We start from the raw sequence: 20,883 nt of genomic DNA, 5'->3' as shown, positions 1-20,883 counted from the left end.
GGCGAAGCTCCTCGGCTCCGGCCTGAGCGACGACCTGCAAGCACAGACTGGGCGCTGAGCCCCTGCCTGAGCTGAGTCAGGGCCGGAGAGCCAGCCGAGTGGCATGCTCCCGAGAGCACAGCTGGCTGTGCAGTCAGGGCCTTGGTGGACACGCTGTCCACCTGGCATGGACATGGGGACACGAGGGGCAATGCGGGCACATGCAAGAGCATTCCCAGAACAAATGCATGGTCGTCCCCCAACCCTCTCCCTCGGAGTCCAGCTGCTGCCAAATGTCCCTTAAAACCCCGGGTGGGATACCAGCAAGAGCCCCGGGAAGCTTGATGATGAGACTCCCAGCCTCGCCTCCCGGCAGTCTCCCCCGCCGTGGCAGGCCTGGGCTGGCCCTGGCATCTGTCCAGGCCCCTTGGTGACTCTAACCTTGGCCAGGTTTGGGGACCACAGGGGACTCTGGGGCCCTCTTTGCTTGGTGACTTGGAGTTCTGGCCTGGCACCCCCAAGACAGCAAAGGGCCTGGCCCTTCCGGTGTCATTGCTCTCCTGGGTCCCAAGCTTGCGTGTCCCCGCGGGCCAGGGCAGGGCTGCATGCCACAGAAGTCACCGTTTCATAGAAGGGAAGACTAGGAAGTCAGCTGCACCCAGGTCAAGTGGGTCTGTGCGAGTGGACGTCCCTCCTCTTGCTGTCTGCGTGGGTCACATTGACCAGAGTTTGTTAAGCCCGGGCCAGAGGAGGCTCACTCCCTAGGCTGGGAATGAGTTTGGTGTGGCTTCACACACACCGCACTCACACACACACCCTCTACTCCACACGGTGATAAGTGAGTGGCTGGAGCAAGCCGCAAGGAGCTTTTGAGCGCACACCAGAGCTGCTTCCGCTACCTCCAGGCCTCTGATGGCTGCGGCTGCAGACACAGCCAGCTTCGCGGCATGTAAGAGTGGGCAAGGATGACACACGGGCACAGAGAGACCAGGCTGGGCTTCAGGAAGCAGGTCTGCGTGGGATGGAAGTGCTTAGAAAGTCATTTCTGGAAGGCCGACACCAGTCGGCACTCCCTGAGCGAAAGGACTTGGGAACACGTGGATGCACTTCTTGTATCTCCAAGGAAATGCTCCCCGAGGATTTGCGACGTGGAAATGCAACGGGCTGTGGAGTGCTGCGCACCCCGCACCTCGAGCAGTGGTTTAGCTCAGCTCGGGGTTTGTGGCTTCAGGGGGTCATAGTCCACAGGAGTGCCAGGGGGTTGGGCGGGTGGGACAGAGGAGGCGAGAAGTGGTTGCGGACACTCTGCATGAGCAGGACACACACCACACACACACACATACCCCACACATATATACACACCACACACCCCATATACATACAAGTACACACATGAACATACCACACACCCCATATACACACAAGTACACACATGAACACACCACACACACACACAATACGGCTCTGCAAGGAAACGTGTGAGGTGTGTGGTGTGTGTGCACTGTGTGCGAGGTGTGGTGTGTGTGAAATGTATGTGTGAGGTATGCAGTATGTGTGTGAGGTAGTGTACGATGTGTGTGTAGTGTATGTGGTTGTGTGAGGTATGTGGGGTGTGAGGAATGTATTGTGTATGTGTGATATATACTGATTGTGTGTGTGTAAGGGATGTGGAGTGTGTGGCGTGTGTGTAAGGTAGGTGTGTGTTGTGTATATGTGAGCTGTATAGTGTCTGTGGGGGGTGTGAGGTATGTGGTGTATGTTATGTTTGTGTGAGATCTAGTGTGTGTGTGTGGTGTGTGTGGGAGGTATGTGGGGGTGTGTGGTGTGTGGTGTGTATGAGGTATGTAGTGTGAGGTGTGTGATGTGTAGTGTGTGGTGTGCGGTATGTGGTGTATGTGTGAAGTATGTGGTGTGTGATGTGTGTGTGATATTTGGTGCCGTGTGTGTGGTATATGGTGTGTGGTATGAGGTGTGTAGTGTGATGTGTGGTGTGTGATATGTGGTGTGTGTGGTGTGTGTGATATATGGTGTGTGTGGTGTTATGATGTGTGTTGTGAGGTATGTGGTGTCGTGTGTGTGTGATATGTGATGTGGGTGTGAGGTGTGTGTGGTGTGGCGTGTGGTGTGTGATATGTGATGTGTGTGTGTGACATGGGGTGGTGCGTGGTGTGTGGTGTGTGTGGTATGTGGTGGTTGGTGTGTATGTGGTGAGGGGTGTGTGTGTGGTGTGGGTGGTGTGTGTGGTGTGTGGTGTGTGTGGTTTGTGGTGTGTGGTATGTGGTGTGTTGTGTGTGTTGTGTGTGGTTTGTGGTGTGTGTGGTGTGTGTGTGTGGTATGGTTGTGTGTGGTGTGGTGTGTATGGTTTGTGGTGTGTGGTGTGGTGTGTGGTGTGTGGTGTGGTGTGCATGGTGTGTGTGGTGTGTGTGGGTGTGGTGTGTGGTGTGTGTGTGGTGTGTGGTGTGAGTGTGGTGTGTGGTGTGTGTGTGGTGTGTGTGGTGTGTGTGTGTGGTGTGTGTGTGGTGTGCTGTGTGATGTGTGGTGTGTGGTTTGTGGTGTGTGTGTGGTGTGTGGTGTGGTTTGTGGTGTGGTGTGTGGTGTGTGGGTGTGTGGTGTGTGGTTTGTGGTGTGGTGTGTGTGGATTGTGGCCCCCATCCCCATCCTTGCGGAAGGGCTCAGACCCCGGCCCCTGTGCATTTACTCTCTAGCTTCTGGGTGCCAAGCTCAGGCTAAGGGGATTTCTGACGGGCTGGACGTCTGGGCTTCAGCCCTGAAATAAGAGTTTTGAGAATGAAGAGGGCAGCGCTGGAACCCTCACCCGTCTTTTAATGAAGGGATTTGGCTAAGAAGAAATACCAAGTACTTCCGCAGGTCATCCTGAGGTCAGGATGTGGTCGGTGTGTCTGGCCCTGAGCAGTCAGACCTGCTGGTGGCTGGAGCTCCGGAAAGCTCGGGACCCCTCTAGCGTCCTAGGCCTTCTGTTTTCCTTACTGCTCCAGGGGGCAGGACTGGCAGATTCAAGGAAGCTTTCAAGAGGGGTTAGAAAGAAGGGGTGTGCTCCAATCTGCCAGCCTGATGTCCTTCATGGGAACACAGGCCAGGAACTGAGGTTCCCTGCGAGGGGTGGATGCTGCGTCTGTGAGCCTCCCCACCTTCTTGAAGGCAAGAACGCCCAGAGGTGTTCGCTTTTGGTGTCGGCCTTTGAGCTGGAGCCTGGAGCTGTTTCTCTGAATTCCTTCTGCTTGTTTCCTTGTGCTCTTGCCTGGGAAGAATGAAATGAAAAGAAAATGCAAAGCCCAGAACCTGGCAGAGATGGGATGCCCCAGGCCGGAGTGGGCAGGGCGGCGCTCTCAGCCCACTCTCAGCACAAACGCTGCCCCGTTCACCTCTCCGCGCTTGTTGCCAGAGCGTGTCAAAGACCCCGAAGAATGAAATGACTTCGGAAGAGGAGGCCACACACCCGTGAAACAAGCCGGATCTGCAGCGGAACATTCTTTACGTGTTTTGGGACATTTCAAAGACTGATGGCGTGCTGCCTTTGTGATGTGTGATCTGAAGATTCCATCAAAGAAAGTGTGTCCTTTGTGTGAAAGTTGTGATTCTTGGCATCTTCGTGGTTTTGGGTCCTGAAAAAATACCACGAGGGCCCTCCCTTGTGGCCTCTGCAACCATAGGAATGCGGGTTTTGGAAGTGGCATTTCAGGCACGGCCAAGTAGGAAATTAGAAGAGGCCCTAGGACTCCGATGTGGGTGGAAGTAACAGCAGGGTGGTCAGGGGGGTGCCTCGTTGGGGACCCTCCAGCACCCCACTGTGGTTTCTCTTGGGGGTCGCTTGGACAGACTGTTGGAGGGCTTTCGTCCCCAACTTTCTATTGGCAGGTCATTTTTCAAAGACAACCCGAAATGCAGCCCTGTGGTTCTGCCTGTTGAGAACCCAGCATTGAGACCCCAGGGTCGACAGACAGTCTGAGAAGACTGTAATTTGCAGAAGAATCTCAGGGTGATGCTGGCAGGGCAGGGGTCAGAGCTAGCTGGGGACCAGGGTTGGCTGGGCACACTGTCGTGGTGGCTGGTGGGCGCAGCTCATGGAAGTCTGCCAGGGCGCGTAGCCTTGGACCTACAAGGGCAGGGTTCTAGAAGGGTGGTCTCCCAGCTTTTGTGAAAACCCTCCTTTAACAATCAAAAGTTTGAGTGCACACTCCCGATACATGTACACACATTGATTTTTTTTTTTTTTTTTTGAGACGAAGTTTCACTCTGTCACGCAGGCTGGAGTGCAGTGGCGCGATCTTGGCTCACTGCAACCTCTGCCTCCTGGGTTCAAGTGATTCTCCTGCCTCCCTCCTGAGTAGCTGGAGTTACAGGCACACACCACCTTGCCCAGCTAATTGGTGTATTTTTAGTAAAGACGGGAGTTTCACCATATTGACCAGACTGGTCTCAAACTCCTGACCTCAGGTGATCCGCCCGCCTCAGCCTCCCAAAGTGCTGGGATTATAGGTGTGAGCCATTACGCCTAGCCTGATACATTGATTTTTTAACACTTGTCAAATGGACTAGCTAATAGTAAAATATTACATAGATTATAGAATATGGGCATTTTAAATACTTTTAAAAGATGAGATTTTGAAAGGACAGTATTAATATTTTCCTCCTGCGCCTCCCTGGGGCCTGTGGTCCTCCCTTTGTTTTTGACCCCTGGGCTAGAGTTAGAAGACAGGAAAGAGTTTGGCCTCACTGTAAGGACAGGCTTGTTTTTGTGATTATTGTTAATTTTGGGCCATATACCTTTAACTTTTTATCATACATTTTTTCTAAACATCAAGAACTTGAGAGGGAGCAGTATCATGGCAGCCCCATCTGACCTATAACCCTTCTTCCCTCCCCTGACCCACTGTCCCTTACCCCTCCTCTCCCTGGATTCTTTTAAAGCAACCCCTGACCTTATTTCATCAGAGAAACACCTCAGTGCGTAGCTGTACAGAATAGGGACTCTTCCAAAAAAAAATAACTGTACTACCGTTATCACACCTAAAACACGACCCTTGAATTCTTTGTGATAATCTGCTAGCAGTGTTGAAATTTCCCTGGTTGTCTCCTGTCTTTTCAGAGTTGGTTTGTTTGAGTACGAAGTCCAAGGCTCTCTGTGACTCTGAAGTCCCTCTGGAATGCCGAGAGCTTCCGTCCCCCCCCCCCCCCATCACTCATCATTTATCTGTTGAAGAAACCTGGTCCTTTGTTTGTCCTGTAGAATTTCCGACACTCTGGGTTCTGCTGGCTGTCTCTGTAGTGTCGTCTACCATATTCCTCTGTCCCCCAAATCCTGTGGCTCTGACGATGATGGTGAGGTGGTGGAGACGCCCTCACAGCTGGGCCACCCTCCCATCGGGAGACACATTGTGTCAGTTGCTTCCTCTGGAGTCCTTGTGAGTCAGACTCCTGAGTCAGGACCACCACCGTCAAGGTTGCCACCGCCGCCTCCTGACACGCGCCACCAGGCTCCGTGCTCATGGCCTGGCCTGGCATCTCACCAGGCTTTTCAATGGACTAGAGTGCGGGGCTGCTCTGCCTGTGGCAAGGGTTGTCCTGCTGCTGGGCACAGGCCCAGAGAGGAAGTGGCAGAAGCTGGGCATGGGATGCTGGTCCTTGGAGTGTGTGGGGGCCACTGGGTTGAACGCAGCCCTGTGACCTTGAGTGAGTCCCTTTGTGGCTGGGTGGGAGGACACCAAGGCACAGACTGAGGACAGGCCCTTTCCCGGGCTCTCGGCTGGCCTGGTTATCACCAACAGGACCTCGCAGGCCCTTCCCCTCCATGGGCCCCAAGCCCCATCTGTAAGAAGGGGCAGCCCAGCTTGTTTCAATGAATCCAAGAGAAACACTAGTTTTTGTCCTAGAGGAGAGGCCTGGCATGTCCCTTCGCACTAGTGATCTGGGAGGGAGTGGAGCTGACGCCAAGACCCCACGAAACTACCTTCTTTCCCTCTGTACCTGGAAAGGGCTTGGCTCCCACCACCTTTGGTGGGAACAACCATTCAGAGCATTTTGCAAGGCCTCATTCTTTCCTGGAATCCCGGTGGAGAACCAGCTGGCTGAAGGAATGATCTGGAGAAAAGAGTTGTAGGAATGTGTGTGTCTGCCTAGAAAATGAATTGACTCTGAAAAATGGGCCAGAAATAGCAGCTCTCCTGCCCTGGTCACTGCTGTTAGGAGGACAGTGTGGCGTGTCCTTTCACTCTTCGAGCACCTTTGGCTGCTAGGACTGGTGGGGGCCCCCTCTACAGGAGGTCGTCGTCCCTCTGGGCCCACCGCTGGGCACGCAGCTCCCGTGGGCAGGTGGAGTGGACACGGTGCCTCTTAGGACTTGGGGTCCTGATCAGCTAGCCGGCAATCCCCCGCGGCAAAGTCCACCCCTCAGTGAAAGCCAAAAGCACTGCTTGATGGGCAGGCCTGGCTACGGGAGCCATAGTCATCACACACCCAGTAAATCACGCTCCTGGCACCTCCACACAGAGTGGCGATTTGTCAAAGCAAATGCAAGCAAATACCCACCCACTGCCGGCCTGGCAGGCTCCCCAGGAGTCGGATAGCTGGGGAGAGCCTGGACACACTGGCAGCTCTGGGAGCCCGGGGCACAGACCGCTCAGGGCAGGTCGCCCCTACCCCAGGAGGGGGCTGTGTCTGCAGGGGCCCAGAAGGAGACTCAGAGAGGCAGCTGGAAACCCACAAAACTAGACTTGTTCAGAAAATGGCCAAGCCCTTGGCCTAATTATTCTCCTTTTTTCTTTTAAGTTAAAAGACTACTTTTTAGAGCAGTTTTCATTTTACCGATACATCGATCAGAGAGTACGGAGCTTCCCACATTGCCTCCCGCACCCCATAGCAGGCAGAGGCACCAGCCAGGCGCCATCCTTTACAAGCTGTTTCAGCAAAATGTCCCTGGTGAGCTAAGTTCTTTCTGTATAGAAAACATGCGGTCCCCGCAGAGGGGATTGCTGGGGGTTCACACACTGAAGGGGGCGCCCCTTCCTTCCCCGTCCATGGCGGGCGCATGCAGGCCAGGAGCTGCGTCCCTCCCCGAGACGGGGAGGAGGACGCTCGCCCCCTGACCCCACCGTGGAGTAGCCCCCTGGTGGCCATGCAGGGCCCACAGGGGCTCTGTTCAGTCGGCCGCTGGGCAAGGCAGGACCGAAGATCTAGCAGGGTCAGCAGGTCCTGGAGGGCAGACAGGGTCTCAGGCCTGGCTGGTGCCCCACCCTGCTGTGCACAGCCCTGCCTCCAGAGCAAAGGGAACACCCCAGGAGCAGTGTGAGGCCGAGCCGGAGGTGGAGGTGCCGCAGCCCTGTAGGGCTGAGAATACAAGCATCACTAACCCAGTGTTTTCACAGGCTTCAGCCATCTTTTTTTTTTTTAGTTTTTTCGTTTTTGTTTTTGTTTGTTTGTTTTTTGGTTTTTTTTTTTTTTTTTGAGACAGAGTCTTGCTCTGTTGGCCGGGCTGGAGTTCAGTGGTGCAATCTCGGCTCACTGTAACCTCTGCCTCCGGGGTTCAAGTGATTCTCCTGCCTCACCCTCCCAAGTAGCTGGGATTACAGGCGTCCACAACCATGCCAGGCGAATTTTTATATTTTTAGTAGAGACGGGGTTTCACCATGTTGGCCAGGCTGGTCTCGAACTCCTGACCTTATGATCTGCCCACCTTGACCTCCCAAAGTTCTGGGATTACAGGCGTGAGCCACTGCACCCGGCCTTCAGTCATCTTTAAAATGCTTTTTTTCCTCTTTTGATTCAGGGTCTTAATGATTAAGTCCAGGCACTCCAAGGACGATTAAATATTTAAACAGCAGCTTCCCTTTGAAGGTCAGCCCAGAGTGTGGGGTGTGTGAGACGGCCAGGCGCACAGTGTGGGATGCCGTTGCTGGCGGGGGCGCGGGCCCATGGGGGACGGGACAGGTTCGGATGTGGGGAGGGCAAGGGGGCCCAGGAGGGTTCCCACTCTGCAGATGGCTGGCCTGCCTCTCTCTAAGAGCTGGCTCTACACTTGCTTCCACCCCAGGGAAGGAAATGACCGCAGAAGGGAGTGCAGCGTGGGGGCAGGAGGTGCTGCGGCCAATGGGCAGTGCTGGGAGATGAAACCAACAGCGGCGATGGCCCCAGAAAGAACTTGGCGCTGCTAAGGCAATGGCGGCCCGAAGGAGGCCCCTGACGCCTGAGGAGCGGCCGCCGTCTCCAGCCCCAGGCCTCCCTCCCCTGTGTTTCCCGCAGCCCCCTCTGGAGTCTCTCCCCCGCCCCACACCTGTAGGGAGACCCTGGGAAAGTGGGCCGGTTATAATTGCAAAAAATAAACCGTCAGTAGCCACAAGATCTTATAAACGTAAAAGTAATCTGAAAACCTACTTCAGTTAGAGAAAGGGCGTTTGAATATTTCCTGTTTAAGACACAGACCCCCTGAGAAGATGTATAAAGGACTTGGGCTGGGTGTGGTGGCTCACACTGCCCACACCATGACCTTGGACCCCCGGCCTCCGGAACTGAGAGGCGCCGAACGCCTGCTGTTCAAGCTGCACCGTGATGGGCACTTGGTTCTGTCTGCCCCAGGAAAATGAGCCCAGTGCTCTCCCCAAACTCCTTTGTCCTGAACTTCTTTCCAGAGCCCTCAGCCCTAATGGGTGGTCCCCTAGGGTCCTCAGCCTTCAGACTCTAAATTCCTGTTGGAAACCCACAGGCAGTAGGGCCACACCCAGGCACTCAGCCGCTGTGCTGCTCCCACGGGGGGCCCAGCAAACAGCCAGAGGCAGGCCCGGGGAGAGTTCCAGGGGGCTGGGAGACGGGTGGGAAACTTGCCGCTGCTTGGAAGGTGTTGCTTTTCCTCCAGGGAGCTCAGGCCTCCGCAACATGAGGACACTGCGACCCGGAAGCACTCTGTGCCGTCTGAGCTGCCCGCGATCCAGTCCCTAAGAGGGACCATCGGCAGGCGGCTTCCTGGCTCGGGGTCCGCACAGGCCTGTGGTAGCCCTGTGAGGGTCGGCTCCTGCATAGAACCCTGCCTGACTTCCCAGTAAGAGGGTGCTGCCTCCTGGGGACTCTCAGCCAGGTGGGGACCACTGACTGGGTGGGGTGGCCACGCTGGCCCCATTGCTCCAGCAGGGATGTGGAACGGTGCCAGCGCTGCCCGGCCGCTTCCTCCAGGAGGCTGGGTGGCTCCCCCACTGCCGTGCTGCTGACCCAGCCCCTCGCTCACCCTCATTCTTCCACAGGGGCGGCCAGGACCAGAGGCCCCGTCTCCAGAGTGGTGGGTGGGAAGGAGGGAGAGGGCCGAGGGTCTGCAGGGTGGGCCCGGGGAGTCGAGCTAGGTGTGCGTGCAGGTGCCTCACCTGCTGGCCCTGCCCTGTCCACAGGAGGAGGCCATGAGAACCGTCAAGAAGTTCATGGACTCAGGAGGACGTCGTCAGCAGTTCTGAGGTCATGGAATGTGGGCTGGGACCTTGTGTTTGGTGACATCCTGTAAGTACTCGGCTCGCTCAAGCTAACTGCCCGGCTGGGATCACCGCTCTAGGAGGACTCAAGAGTTCAGATGAGTGGCCCAGGGGTCCGTCAGTGCTGTGCGTCTCGCCCCCCGTGGGTGGGGGAGGAGCCTGGGGACTTGGCCAGTCCTGGAGGAGCCCTGAGACCAGGCCCTGTGGCGGGCACCACGGCACGGGGAGGTGCCTGGAGGGCTGGAGCCCACTTGGGGGGCCTTGGTCAGTCGGGGCTGCAGAAGCAGAGAAATGCGGGATGCCCATGCTGGCTGGGACTCGCCCACTGCCCTGCACATGGCGAGTGAGGGAGAGAGGCAAGGCACCTTTCCAGGGGTGCATGGGAGGCTGCGGTCAAAGGTCCTGCACACCTGCATGCGTGCTCACATCTGTAGCTGCAGATACTGACCCCCAGAGACCCCCGAGCTCATGTGGGGCTGGTGTAGGCGTGGGGTGGATGCTGGGGCAGTGTGGGCTCCTCCTCCTCCTCCATGCGCTTGACGGGGTGGGGGTGGCCCCTCCCCTTGCCCGGGAGCTCCGGCCCCCTCCCCACCCTCCCTGTGGCCCCAGTAGACAGAGCCCTGGCCCCTGCCTCGGGCCAGGTTTGGCAGAGGGGGCCCTGGCTGGAAACTGGAGGCAGATGGAGGGGAGCTGGGGTTGCGGGCTGGCCGTGTCCCCTAACCCCTACACAGCCCAGCTCTGCTCCTGCTCCGCCTGGGTGTTCTGCAGGCTGGGGTGGAGGTGCTCCAGGACTGCCCCACAGCCCAGGGCCACACACCCCTGGAGCGATCCCTATCTCTGTCTGCGCCCTGGCCTCCTTCCTGCCAAGACCCTGACTGAGTCAATAGGCTTGACTTTCATAAACTGGCCAAGAAGATTGAGACCACACTTGGAGTGGAAGATGGGGCCATCTTAAGCCCTTGCCCCCTGCACGGGTCAGCCTGTGGCCAACGTCCTGGGCCGAGCCTCCTCCTCTTGCTCCACGCTCTTCCCACCCTGAGAGGGGCCTGGTCTGGGTGGGTCTCCTGGGACCCCCCAGTGTTCGAACATGACCTGAAAAGCAGAAATGGAGGCTGAAGCCTTGGCAAGGAGGCCAGCACTTCACTTCCCAATCTCACCTTCCACAGCTGATGTGCAGGGCCGGGGGAGTGTTGGTAATCCTCCCAGGACACACATGTCTGCATTTAAGGGTGTGCCTGACATGAAAGGAAATTTATTCAATGATCTTTGCTAAAGACCGGAAGGGGACTACTCAGGACCAGTGCGGTGGGTGCTGGGACCAGGGCAGTGGGATTTTGCAGTGGTGGAGAGAGATTTAGGCTCCACTCTGAATATGGCTCCAGCGAGTGGGATTTGATAGCCCAGGAGTAGAGTGGGGTCCTCGGATGGAACATCACTAAGAACAAACAGCAGGGGTGGGAGGGTTCTGGCTGAAGGGAGGCGGGGTCATCCATCATCACCTGGGTGCCGGAGGACGAGCGGGGTGGGGCAGTTCTGGCTGAAGTCACTTAGCAGTGTTCTTGCTAAAACTGGATTTTGCAAGGAAGTGTGCAGGTGGCCTAGAAGGTTCAAGGGCCTGATAAAGTTTGGCCAAGCAAAGAATCTTGGCACTGAGAATTAGAATCAAGGGCAGGTGGCTAAATAGTGTCTTGTGGATTCTCTCCAGCTTTTGCGGCCCCTCCCTCCACATCCTGCTCTGGGTAGCCCCTATCCTGCAGCCATGACCCAGATTCCTGAAGAGGGGATGACTATACAGGGGCCTGGATGCTGGGTGCCGGCCTCAGGGGCGGGAGGCACCGGGAGAGGCCTGGCCGGAGAGCCGCCGGGACCCAGGTCAGGTCAGGACCCAGTGTGTAGCGGAGCTTGGGCTCATGAGGTCAGAGCTGGAGCCACTGCACATCGTCTCCCAGGGCCGGGGCTCCCAGAGGACATGCAGTGTCTGCAGTTTTCTGGGGTGCCCCCGTCCTCTGCATGGCACTCTGCGTGTTGGGGGGCCTATTGCAAGCTGCTCATCCTGGCTTCTTGGGAGCAGCGTGGCCTGAGCAAGGGAGGCTGCCCAGGACCGGCGCCTGTGGGGCGGGGCTGGTCGCAGGGTCTTGGTCCCCGAGGGCTGATTCCTGCTGAATGCTTCAATGGCCAAGGGTGGATCCCTCTCCTTCCAGCCTGAGGCTGTTTCAGGAAGAAACAGTCAGGCCCTGGCAGGTTTCCCTGCCCAAGGGGAGAGTCTGAGGAGGGGCTGACTCGGCAGGTGGAGCAGGGGGCCACTTTCATCGAGTTTGTGTTCAGAACTCACTCCAGGGTCCTTTTCTTTTGGGGCCAGGCAGGCAGCACCATGTGGGACATTATTAGCAAGAAGAGGAGGGGCCCAGGAGAGCTCACAGGGCGTTTTGGGAGCTCCGTAGACAGGCAGGTCCTGAGGACTTTTGGAAAGGGTAGAACAAGGTCCCGGGCAGCTTTGTGGTGGTCGAGAGCGAGGGAGGAGGTGGCCTCCCTGAGCGTGGATGGCTGGATGCACGCCCCAGACCCAGGGGCAGAGGCCGAGAAGGGAAGGTGGGGGCCCAGGGACCACACTTGGCAGGGTGGAGGGGGCAGGGGGAGCCACTTGCTGGGGAAACTTCACCGGATGATCTGGGCTGAGGACGCGCGAGTGTGGAAGAAATGGCACCTCCCCCATGCCAGATGCTGCCCACCACCGGCACAGGGCCAGAGTTGGGGTCAGCGGGGCAGCCGTGTGCCCCCAGTGGGAGCTTGGAGGTCACGGAGGAAATGCGAGACCAGATGCAGGCAGGGGAGTCCTCCGGAGCCTGCAGGAGGGGGCCGGTGGCTCAGGGGCACCGGGAGACCCCCACATGGACAGGGTGGAAAGGGCTTTCTTCAAAGCCAGGATCTTGTCTCCATCACAGCGTCCCAGCAAGGCATTGGGAGTGCTTGCTGCCAGGAGGCTCCCCGGTCCCGCAGCAGCCCCTCAGCGGCTGCCCTCCAAGGAAGGGGCGCACAGACACTCCAAGGCTCCACAGCGCGTGGGCCAGGGGCCGGATCTACCCCCGGGGCAGCGGGACTGAGCGTGAGCCCAGCGCAGCCCCTCCGACTGCATCATTGTTAGGGGCCTTCTCGGAGCTGGCAGACCTAGAACCAGGCCTAGGGGGTGGGGGCGTGCCTGGATGTGCACTGGGGGGGGGGGGTCTGAACCCTTAGTTAGGACTGCGGGCCCTCCTTTCCACTTCCTTCAGTCCCTGGGGTCTGGGGCATCCTAGCCATGCGTGGGGCCTCCCTGCTGGGATTGGAGACCCCCTGACAGCTGGGGCTGGTCCCAGCATCTTCGCTCTTCCCCCAGGAGGACTTGGACGCAGGGTCTTCTCTGCTCCCCGTCACACAGAGGGTGGCACACCCGATGGGAACTCTGATTTATCACCAAACCAAAAGATGGAGAAACTGACAGAGAAGGGCTGCAAGCAGCTACGGCAGGGCGGTGTGTGGAAGCAGATGGGATGGGCAGATGGAGGCGGGGGCCAGCATCGCTGCCTTCTTGCCCCTCCCAGAGGACCCCAGGTCCCCAGCTCGGGCGCCCCACCCAGACTGGTAACACCTGCGTCTGCTGTTTGGCACCAGGAGATGAATCACTTGCTTTTCAAATTAGAATCTTCCTTGCTGTCAGAAATGTTTCTTCTCTACAAGGAAATGGAGGTGAAATTTTTATATGGGAAGGGTAGCTCCCTTGGCGAATTGCAGGGCAGCGGAGGGCGGGTTCGGGGAGCCGAGTGCAGCCCGAGGTGCAGCTTTCAGGCTGGGAGGAAGCAGCTGCTTCCGGCTCCTCGGGACACGAGACGGGGACAGCGTGTGCTCGGCGGGTGGGAGTGACGCTGCCCACCTGCGGGCGTCTCCTGGGGAACGGGGTATGTGGGCTGTGTGGCAGTATGGAGCCCAGAGCTGATAGGAGGCTGCGCTGTCAGGCTGCATTTGACCATTTATGGAGCCAGGCCGTGAGGAAGCCCTGAATTAGAAAGGCATCCAGACCCAGGCTGCAGCCTCAGGCCGGGCACTGTCCCCTGCATGGCTCCGGCGTCCCAGCTTGGTGTTATCAGCACACAGAGGTTGAGGCTATGGCTCCGTCTGGGCTGTTAGCACAGAGAAAAAATGCCCAAATGACTTGGTAAAGGGCGGGCTTCCTGGCCCCATGGCTGCACGGGTGGGCTGGCTTCCTGTGTTTGCTGAGATTTCTTTGAGGCAGCCCCACGGTAGAGGCCACTCTGGGTCCCGGCCCTGCGCTGGGCACTGTGCTGAGCGCCTCTGTGGCTGCCATCATCTGATTTTCAGTGCACTCACAGGCAGGCGCCAGGCTTCACTTTAAAGATGGGGAAGCTGAGTCTCAGGGAAGTGGGGCCTGTGCCAGGGTCTTAGCAGGACTTCTGGGGTTGCTAGGACCCCCACGGGGCTGGGCTGGGGGTCTTCATGCCAGGCCCAATCCCTTTCCCATAGTTCCCCCCCCCCGGCACTACCCAACATGTGGTCTCCGGTCATCTCGTGCTGTCTCCACCCCTCCCTCCACTTCTCTGCTGGAGTTGTCCCTGTCACCTTACCCCAAAGCCTTCTTTGTTCTTACAGTCCCAGGTGGAGGGTACCTCGGAGCACACTCTGCAGCCTCCGGCTCTCCCTCCTAAGTCCACCTGCCCAGCCGATTGGGCTGTGTGGTCACTGTCCTCAAGACCTTGTGTGCCATGAGGGCTCAGAGCCCTGAGCCTCAGCACAGGAAGTGCCACCCAGGCAGCCAACACCTGCTCAGCGGGCGGACGGCCTTGCCGACTCGGCTTTGCTCCCGGGAGCCTCCTGGAGAAGAAGCCACAGGGAGACGGACAGCCCTGGGCAGCTCCAGCTTGCCAGCTCCACATCCAAGGTCCTCCTTCTGGGGTGGGGTTACAATCTGTTCAAAGCATATGCCCAGAATAACATTTTTGAAAGTCTTTAAAAATGGGGTAAAGCTGACGTACCATGAAAGACACAAATCTTATCTCGTGCTCAGGTCTTCTTTGCGTGTCTGCACCCGTGTAACCGCCGTGCGTGTCAGTGAGTCCCTCCAAGAGCACGCCAGAACCACAGAGAACCCCTGGTCCCCCCCAGGGACTCCCCCGAGTCATGACCCCCAGAGGTGACCTCTCCTGTGATCTCTGACTTCCCAGCCTGTGGGGGTCTTGGGGACTGTGTTCTCCCTGCTGTTAGAGGACACAGGCCCTTTCTTTTCATGGCTGTGCAGGGAGGGAGCGGGAGACACCACGGGTTGTTCCTTCTGCCGAGGGACACTGGTGACTTCAGGTTGTCTTTCTGTGGCTTTCACGCTGGCTCTGGTGGGACCTGCGCTCAGCAGCAGACACTGGCCCTGGGGGTTGTGTGAAGCTTTGCTGCTATTCCCCACAGGGTGTGGGGTGCCAGTTACCCTCCCCCACAGCTGTGGGGACTCCCGGGACCCTTGTCGTCAGCCTTTGCCATCTCAGCTCACCTGGCGGGGGTAGAATAACGTTTTGCAGGAAAGTTACAGACTTCCTGTCAGCTCAACTCTGCAGAAGAGGAGTTTGGTGGGAAGTTTTTCCAGAGTCTTCCCTCAGCCTGGGGCACAACGTCACTGAAATGCTGGAGCAATCAGGGGCCAGCCCTCAAATGGAGGCCTCGCCTCCCCACCGAAAGGCCAGGCCCGTTCAGAGAAGACCCCGTGGACGTGTGGGGCGTGCAGGCTAGGCGGGGTGGGGCTGAGTGGCTGGGTGTCAGGCAGGGCCTTTGGGAACAGAAGGTGGGTCCCTAGGGAAGGTGGCGGTCACCGTCAGCCTGGCGAGCAGTGGCCCTTGTGGAAAGGGGGCTTCGGACGTGCTCAGGAGATGCAGAACCCTGTCTGTGGGAGAGCTCCTGAGAGTTAGGGGCCAGGCTCAGCTCCCAAGGCTGCCCTGACAGAGGCCACACGCTGGGGAGCTAAGATGCTGAGCCTCTCACAGCTCTAGAGGCTGGAATTGGGGATCAGGGCATCCTCAGGCCCCTGCCCACTCTGGAGGCCTGAGGAGAGGGTCCTCCCTGCCTCTTCCAGCTCCTGGTGACCCCGGGCGTCCCTCTGCATGCGGCTGTGTGGCTCCAGTCTCTGCCTCCATTGAAACGTGGCTGTCCTCCCTGCGTCTGTGGGGCTGACTTCCCTCTTCTTACAAGGATGCCGTCATTGGATGAGGGCCCACCATACTCCAGTGTGAGCTCACCCTAACTTGATTACATCAGCAAAGACCCTATTTCCAAATAAGGTCACATTCTGAGGTTCTGAGTTGACATGAGTTTTTAGGGGGGCCTGCTCAGCCCAGGACAGTATGTGGTTTAAGAAAGGGATTTCCCCAGAATGATCTGCCTGCCGTCTGCATCCAGCCGCAGACCCTGGTTCCTGCCGTCTGGTCAGGGCTGGCCCTGGGTGAGCTGGAACCCTCTGTCCCTGCACCCCCAGCACTCCCACCCAAAATGAACTTTGGGGACAGACATCACAGCTTAGGGCACCCGTGGGGTCTTCAGAGGCTGAGCTGGTACCCAGCTTGTTTCCTCCCTCACAGATGCAGCCAGGCAGTGAGCAGCCGACAGGTGCCTCAGTGTCCCATGCAGCATAGCCAAGCAGAGTGGGCGAGGGCCAGCCCCCCAGGAAAGCTGCTTGTGCCTGCCCGCAGTGGGACAAACCTCGGCACTGAGTGTGTCCACAGATGCCAACGCCCCTCAGACGGAGTGAGTTGATGACTGTTAAATGTAACAATATAAATGGCCTTGTATTTTGTATATCTTTCCTTTTTTGTTTTATTTTTCTAGCTGATCTTTTTAACTCTATTTTGCAAAAGTTAGCAGTCTGCAGGGTGCTTCCCCCTGGCTGGCTGGAGAAGCCCCATGTGCCGAGCCTGGTCCGAGGTCCTCTGAGCCCCCACGCCGCCTCGCTACGTTGCTGTGCCCTGACCCCAGTGTGGGAGGGGCCATCAGAGCACATGTGCCTTCTACTTGGTGAGGGGGGCATTATCTTGGGGATGCAACTGCAATAATCAAGAAACTTAGAAATATTTAGGATGAATTAACTGAGAACGCAGTGCACTCACTGGCATGGCCACCTGCCCTCACCTGGGGCGTGCCTCCGGCCCTGGCACCGCTCTGCCCCACCCAGTTGGTGGAATCATGGAAGCAGAAGAGGGGGTGGTCCCTGGCTGGTGTTTGTGCTGTGGAGACGCCCGCACAGGCCAGGACACTTGCATAGAATGCTCCCGGCACTCTGCCGTCTCCAGGGCTGTGTGTAAGAGTCAGTGACAGAACTGTACGCAGCGTGCAAGAGACAACTGCCATCACTGCCACCTTGAAGGGCAGCCTGGGCACATACTGTCGAGGGACAAGGAACTCGCTGACAGCAGAAGGCTTCATGCCACATGCTTCGGTCTGTATACAGCCCAAATCCGGCAAAGTGGCACGCAACACTGTCCAGGGGTTCACTGCACACGGCAAAGATGTCCTAGAGGTTAAGGATGACAAATGCCTGTGCAGGAGGGAGGTCGCCTCTGGGAACCCTGGGGGAAGCAGGAGGGATGTGTTCCAGCTTTCCTGGGTGCCTGTCTGGCCTCTCTCTGCCCAGAGCCCGCCCCCACAGCAGCAGACACTGGACGGGGTCCCAGGCCAAGGAGCATTCCACTCAGTAGGGTGTGGGGGCTTCCCTCCTTTCAGGAGCTCACAGAGTGAGGGGGCCCAGGGATCAGCATGCAGCTTTAACCCACAGCCCCATCTGGGACCAGCGTGCACTTTCATCCCCAGCCGCCGTCTCTGCTTTTGGCCCTGCCGGGACTTGGGGCTGCCCGCACATTAAATGGCCCAGGTCTGTGTCCTGGTAACTCAAGCCTGAGAGAGCTGCCACCCTTGTAGGTCATGGCTGCAGGAAATCAGGCTGTCCCCCAGGTCTAGGTGGGTCTGCCAAAATGCCCCGAGACGTGAGCAGGGCTGTGAGGTCAGCCCTGGGTGGCGCCGCTCCTCCTGCTCGTGTGCCCAGATCAATCGGCTGCCCCCGCTGGAAGGGTATGCTGTCCCTGCTGGGGTCCGGAGCCCACTTCGGGCTCCCTCTCCAACCAACAGTGGCTCCCTGGAGACTCTACATGCCCCACCCTTGCCCTCTGCTGCACTGCCGGGACCACCTTTGCTCTCAAGGACTGTGGACACCGGTGAAGAGGGGCACCCGGTCGATGCCAGCTGGACTCCGTCCACCCCTTGAGAGCCAGGGCGTTGGGCTCACTGTCTTCCCCAGAGGAAGCCTCGCTGGGGCCACGGGAGGCTCGGGCCTCTATTCCTCCGGCACATTCTGGCACGGTGGCAGGGGAGGCTCCTTAGGAGGATGAGGGGACGGAGAAGGCCCCAGGGGTCTCCTGCAGGCAGCAGTGTTTGCTCTGCAGGGCCTGGAGGTTCAGGCAGGGAGGTGGAGGCGACTACATGTGGACGCAGGTTAAAGGACAAGGATTCTGAACATGCCGGGGCTGGGTCCCGGCACCATCAGAACCAAGTCACCAGCTCCCTCGGGGAGGAGAGAGCTGTGAGGGCTGAGTCACCGGTGGGCTGGAGTGGAGGGGAGGATAGGGCGACAGGTGAGGACACTTCAGGCCGGGCAGGCTTCCAGCGTGCGGAAGGGGCCGGTGGGTCAGGTGGGGGGTAGGGTGGAGGCACTGGCTGCGTGGCTTCAGCAGGCATCACCCTGGAATGTGCTGGAATAACAAGCAGAGGCGGCGTGGAGCAGGATGGAGGGCAGAAGTGCAGAGATAGGAGTGTGTGATCCTGGGTGGAGGCGCTGACGCCTGGCCGGCGGAGACGACACTTCTGGAGCCTCACTGAGGCTGGATCCCAGGCGCAAGGGGCGGGCCCACCACGGGGGACCCCAGGTCACAACAAGGGGCAGCTCAGAGCGGGGTGGGGGCCCCCAGGCCACCCAGGAGTGGAAGTGGCTCATGATGCTGTGGGTGCTGCGCTGTGAGGGGCTCCTGGTCCTGCCGGCCTCCCAGCTACACGTGGCCCACTCGCCTCCACAGCCGCCAAGCCTCCCTTGGGGCTCCTGCTCTCGGGGCTGGGCTGGAGGGGCCTGGGAGTCCCAGCGGGCGAGGAAGCCGGGCCCAGGGGAGAGCAGCATGCTGGGTCAGGAGACCGGTCGGGGGCTCGGCCGGGCCTGGAGTCCAGCGGGCACGGGCTGGCAGGGAGTGGGCAGGGTGCCCGCCACCCCGAGGGCCACCAGGGAAGACCATCTGGGTTGGGTTTGCGGCGGAGGCTCGCCAGCAGTGTTTTGACTCCAGGCAGGTTTCAGAGTGTGAACGGCCCCCGTGTCATCTGCTGGGTCCCTCTGCCAGAGGGTTTCTGAAAGACAGATGGCCACACGCGGAAGCTGTCGGCGGCGTGTGGGCCCAGCGATGACGGGGGTGCGAATCCTGCTCTTCCTCCCTCGGCAGCCGGCGGTCTCTCAGTCCTCTCCCGTGTTCTCACTGTACCCTAGAAAGCAAAGCCCGAGCTCCTCAGCACGCTGTGGGGGCGAGTGGGCAGAGCCAGGCGTCCTGCGGGCACGCAGGGCTGTTCCTGTGCCTCCATGAGTGGGGAGGGGCGCTGGCGGGAGCCCCCACCCAGGCGGCCTCCCCACCTGGGACCCCACACAGGCCTCCTGACCTCATGGGGCTGGGCTTGGCCACAGGAGGGCGCTTTGCGTGGAACCTGAACCTGGCCTGGCTTTGCCTCCGTGGTTTTCGGCACGGGGAGGGGCCGGCTGAATTCCTCCGCAGGATCCCAGGGGCTGTGCAGACACGGGCCGTGACTGCTGGGTCCTCCGTGGAGAAAATCAATACCAAGTTGGAGTGAGTCCCCAGGGTTCACGTATCACTCTGCACCCGGAAGGAACTTTCTGGAAATGCAATACATCCCTGCAAAGTGGGAGTCAGGGCTCTTTCCTGTCACTGTGCAGAAGGCAAGGTCTCAAAGGGAGAAGATCGGAAGGCTGGGAGCCCGGGAGCCCGCCTGGGAGCCTGCCTGGGCCTGGGTCTCCCCTCAGGGCTGAGGAGCCCCGGGCCCAGCGCCCACGGTCACTGTAGCCAAGCTCACAGGCCCCACCTCCTGCCTGGCCATGCTTTTGCCCACGTGTCCTGCAGCCAGGGCCTGGTCGCCACCCTCCCCAATGTGGCCCTGAGGCCAGTCCTGTGCTGGCCTGTATTGACACGCCGGCTCACTCAAATCGATTCTTGTCAAAGCCATCGTGGAAAGAACAGCTTTCAAAACAGAGCCCAAGAAGACGTGGGCTTCCGCTGTGAGAGCCCGGGTGCTGGCGGGCTGCCCAGGGCGCCTTCTCTCTCTCCAGCCGGCCTGGAGCTCCACGAGCAGCTCCTGGCTGTTGCAGGGCTGTGAGATGTTTTCGTTTGTTCAGCCGGAAGGTCTAGAGAAAGGGGCTGAGGGGGACGCCTGAGCACCCAGCCTTGGGGAGGAGGCCAGGACCGAGGCCTGGATTCATTCCTCATGTGTCCCAAGGACAAGCACATGGAACGGGCTGTGTTCTGGCTGCAGACGGGCCTGGAAGCACCCTCACTGGCCTGGGAACGGGCAGGCTGCGGGGCAGAGGGCAATGGACCTTCTGCCTAGGTGCCAGGGGCTGGTGTGCAGCTCCGCGCCCCGGGGACCCCATCCCAGCCCCTCAGCCAGCCCCTCTGCAGTGGCAGTTTTCTCTTCCTGCCAAGACCTTGGACGGAGTCTGCACCCATCCCTGCACGTGGCAGAGACAAAACCCACAATCAGATACACAGGAAGGGCCGGGGTCCTGCCACCTGCACGTTAGACCCTGAGGGTGACGTTTGCTCTTTGATCCTCTGGTCCTTTGCACTCCGGGGGCCTCTGCCTGGCATGGAAATGTTGATTCTTCCCTGTCTGCCTAAGACAGTGTGATTTTCAGACTAGCAGAAGAGGAAATGTCCGGCAGCTGTCCTGTGGGGGTCCACCCACCCTCGAGACTGTCATGGGCCGCGTGTCTCCCCCGGTGGCTGTCCTATCCTATCGGGCTCTACCCACCCTCAATACTGTTATGAGCCACGTGTCTCCCCCCTGGGCGGCTGTCCTATCCTATGAGGGTCCACCCACCCTTGATACCGTTAGGGGCCACGTGTCTCCCCACTGGGCGGCTGTCCTATCCTATGGGGGTCCACCCACCCTTGATACTGTTAGGGGCCGCGTGTCTCCCCCAGATCTGTATGCTGCAGCCCTAAGCCCCAATGCCTCCGCAAGGGACCTTACTTGGAGATGGGGTCCTCACAGAGGTGGTTAAGGTAACATGAGGCTGGTGGGGTGGCCCTGGCCCAATCTGCCTGGTATCCTTATACGGAGAGGAGATGAGGACACAGACCCACACAGAGGG

General features: G+C 59.0%; 2 protein-coding genes across 2 annotated transcripts in view; one reads left to right on the top strand and one right to left on the bottom strand.

The window, feature by feature from the left end:
- LOC106634217 (putative uncharacterized protein encoded by LINC00313) overlaps positions 1 to 16,271 on the top strand; it is a 33,108-nt gene extending 16,837 nt beyond the window's left edge. Inside the window, exons 4-9 of the mRNA XM_063601429.1 lie at positions 9,369 to 9,474; positions 12,820 to 13,169; positions 14,088 to 14,376; positions 14,503 to 14,546; positions 15,553 to 15,705; positions 16,055 to 16,271. The gene's annotated coding sequence lies outside the window, so the exon portion shown is untranslated. The remainder of the gene's footprint in view (positions 1 to 9,368; positions 9,475 to 12,819; positions 13,170 to 14,087; positions 14,377 to 14,502; positions 14,547 to 15,552; positions 15,706 to 16,054) is intronic.
- A 2,449-nt stretch (positions 16,272 to 18,720) lies between these two features.
- Positions 18,721 to 20,142, bottom strand: LOC134729742 (uncharacterized). Its single transcript, XM_063601428.1, is given in 2 exon segments — positions 18,721 to 19,840; positions 19,843 to 20,142. Coding segments are annotated over 2 exon segments (483 nt in total). The 5' UTR covers positions 20,018 to 20,142; the 3' UTR covers positions 18,721 to 19,532.
- Between the last annotated feature and the right edge of the window lie 741 nt (positions 20,143 to 20,883).

The sequence above is a fragment of the Pan paniscus genome, chromosome 22 (genome assembly GCF_029289425.2).
Source record: "Pan paniscus chromosome 22, NHGRI_mPanPan1-v2.0_pri, whole genome shotgun sequence".
NCBI classification, from domain to species: Eukaryota; Metazoa; Chordata; class Mammalia; order Primates; family Hominidae; genus Pan; species Pan paniscus.
This window is presented reverse-complemented; position numbering and strand designations above follow the sequence as displayed.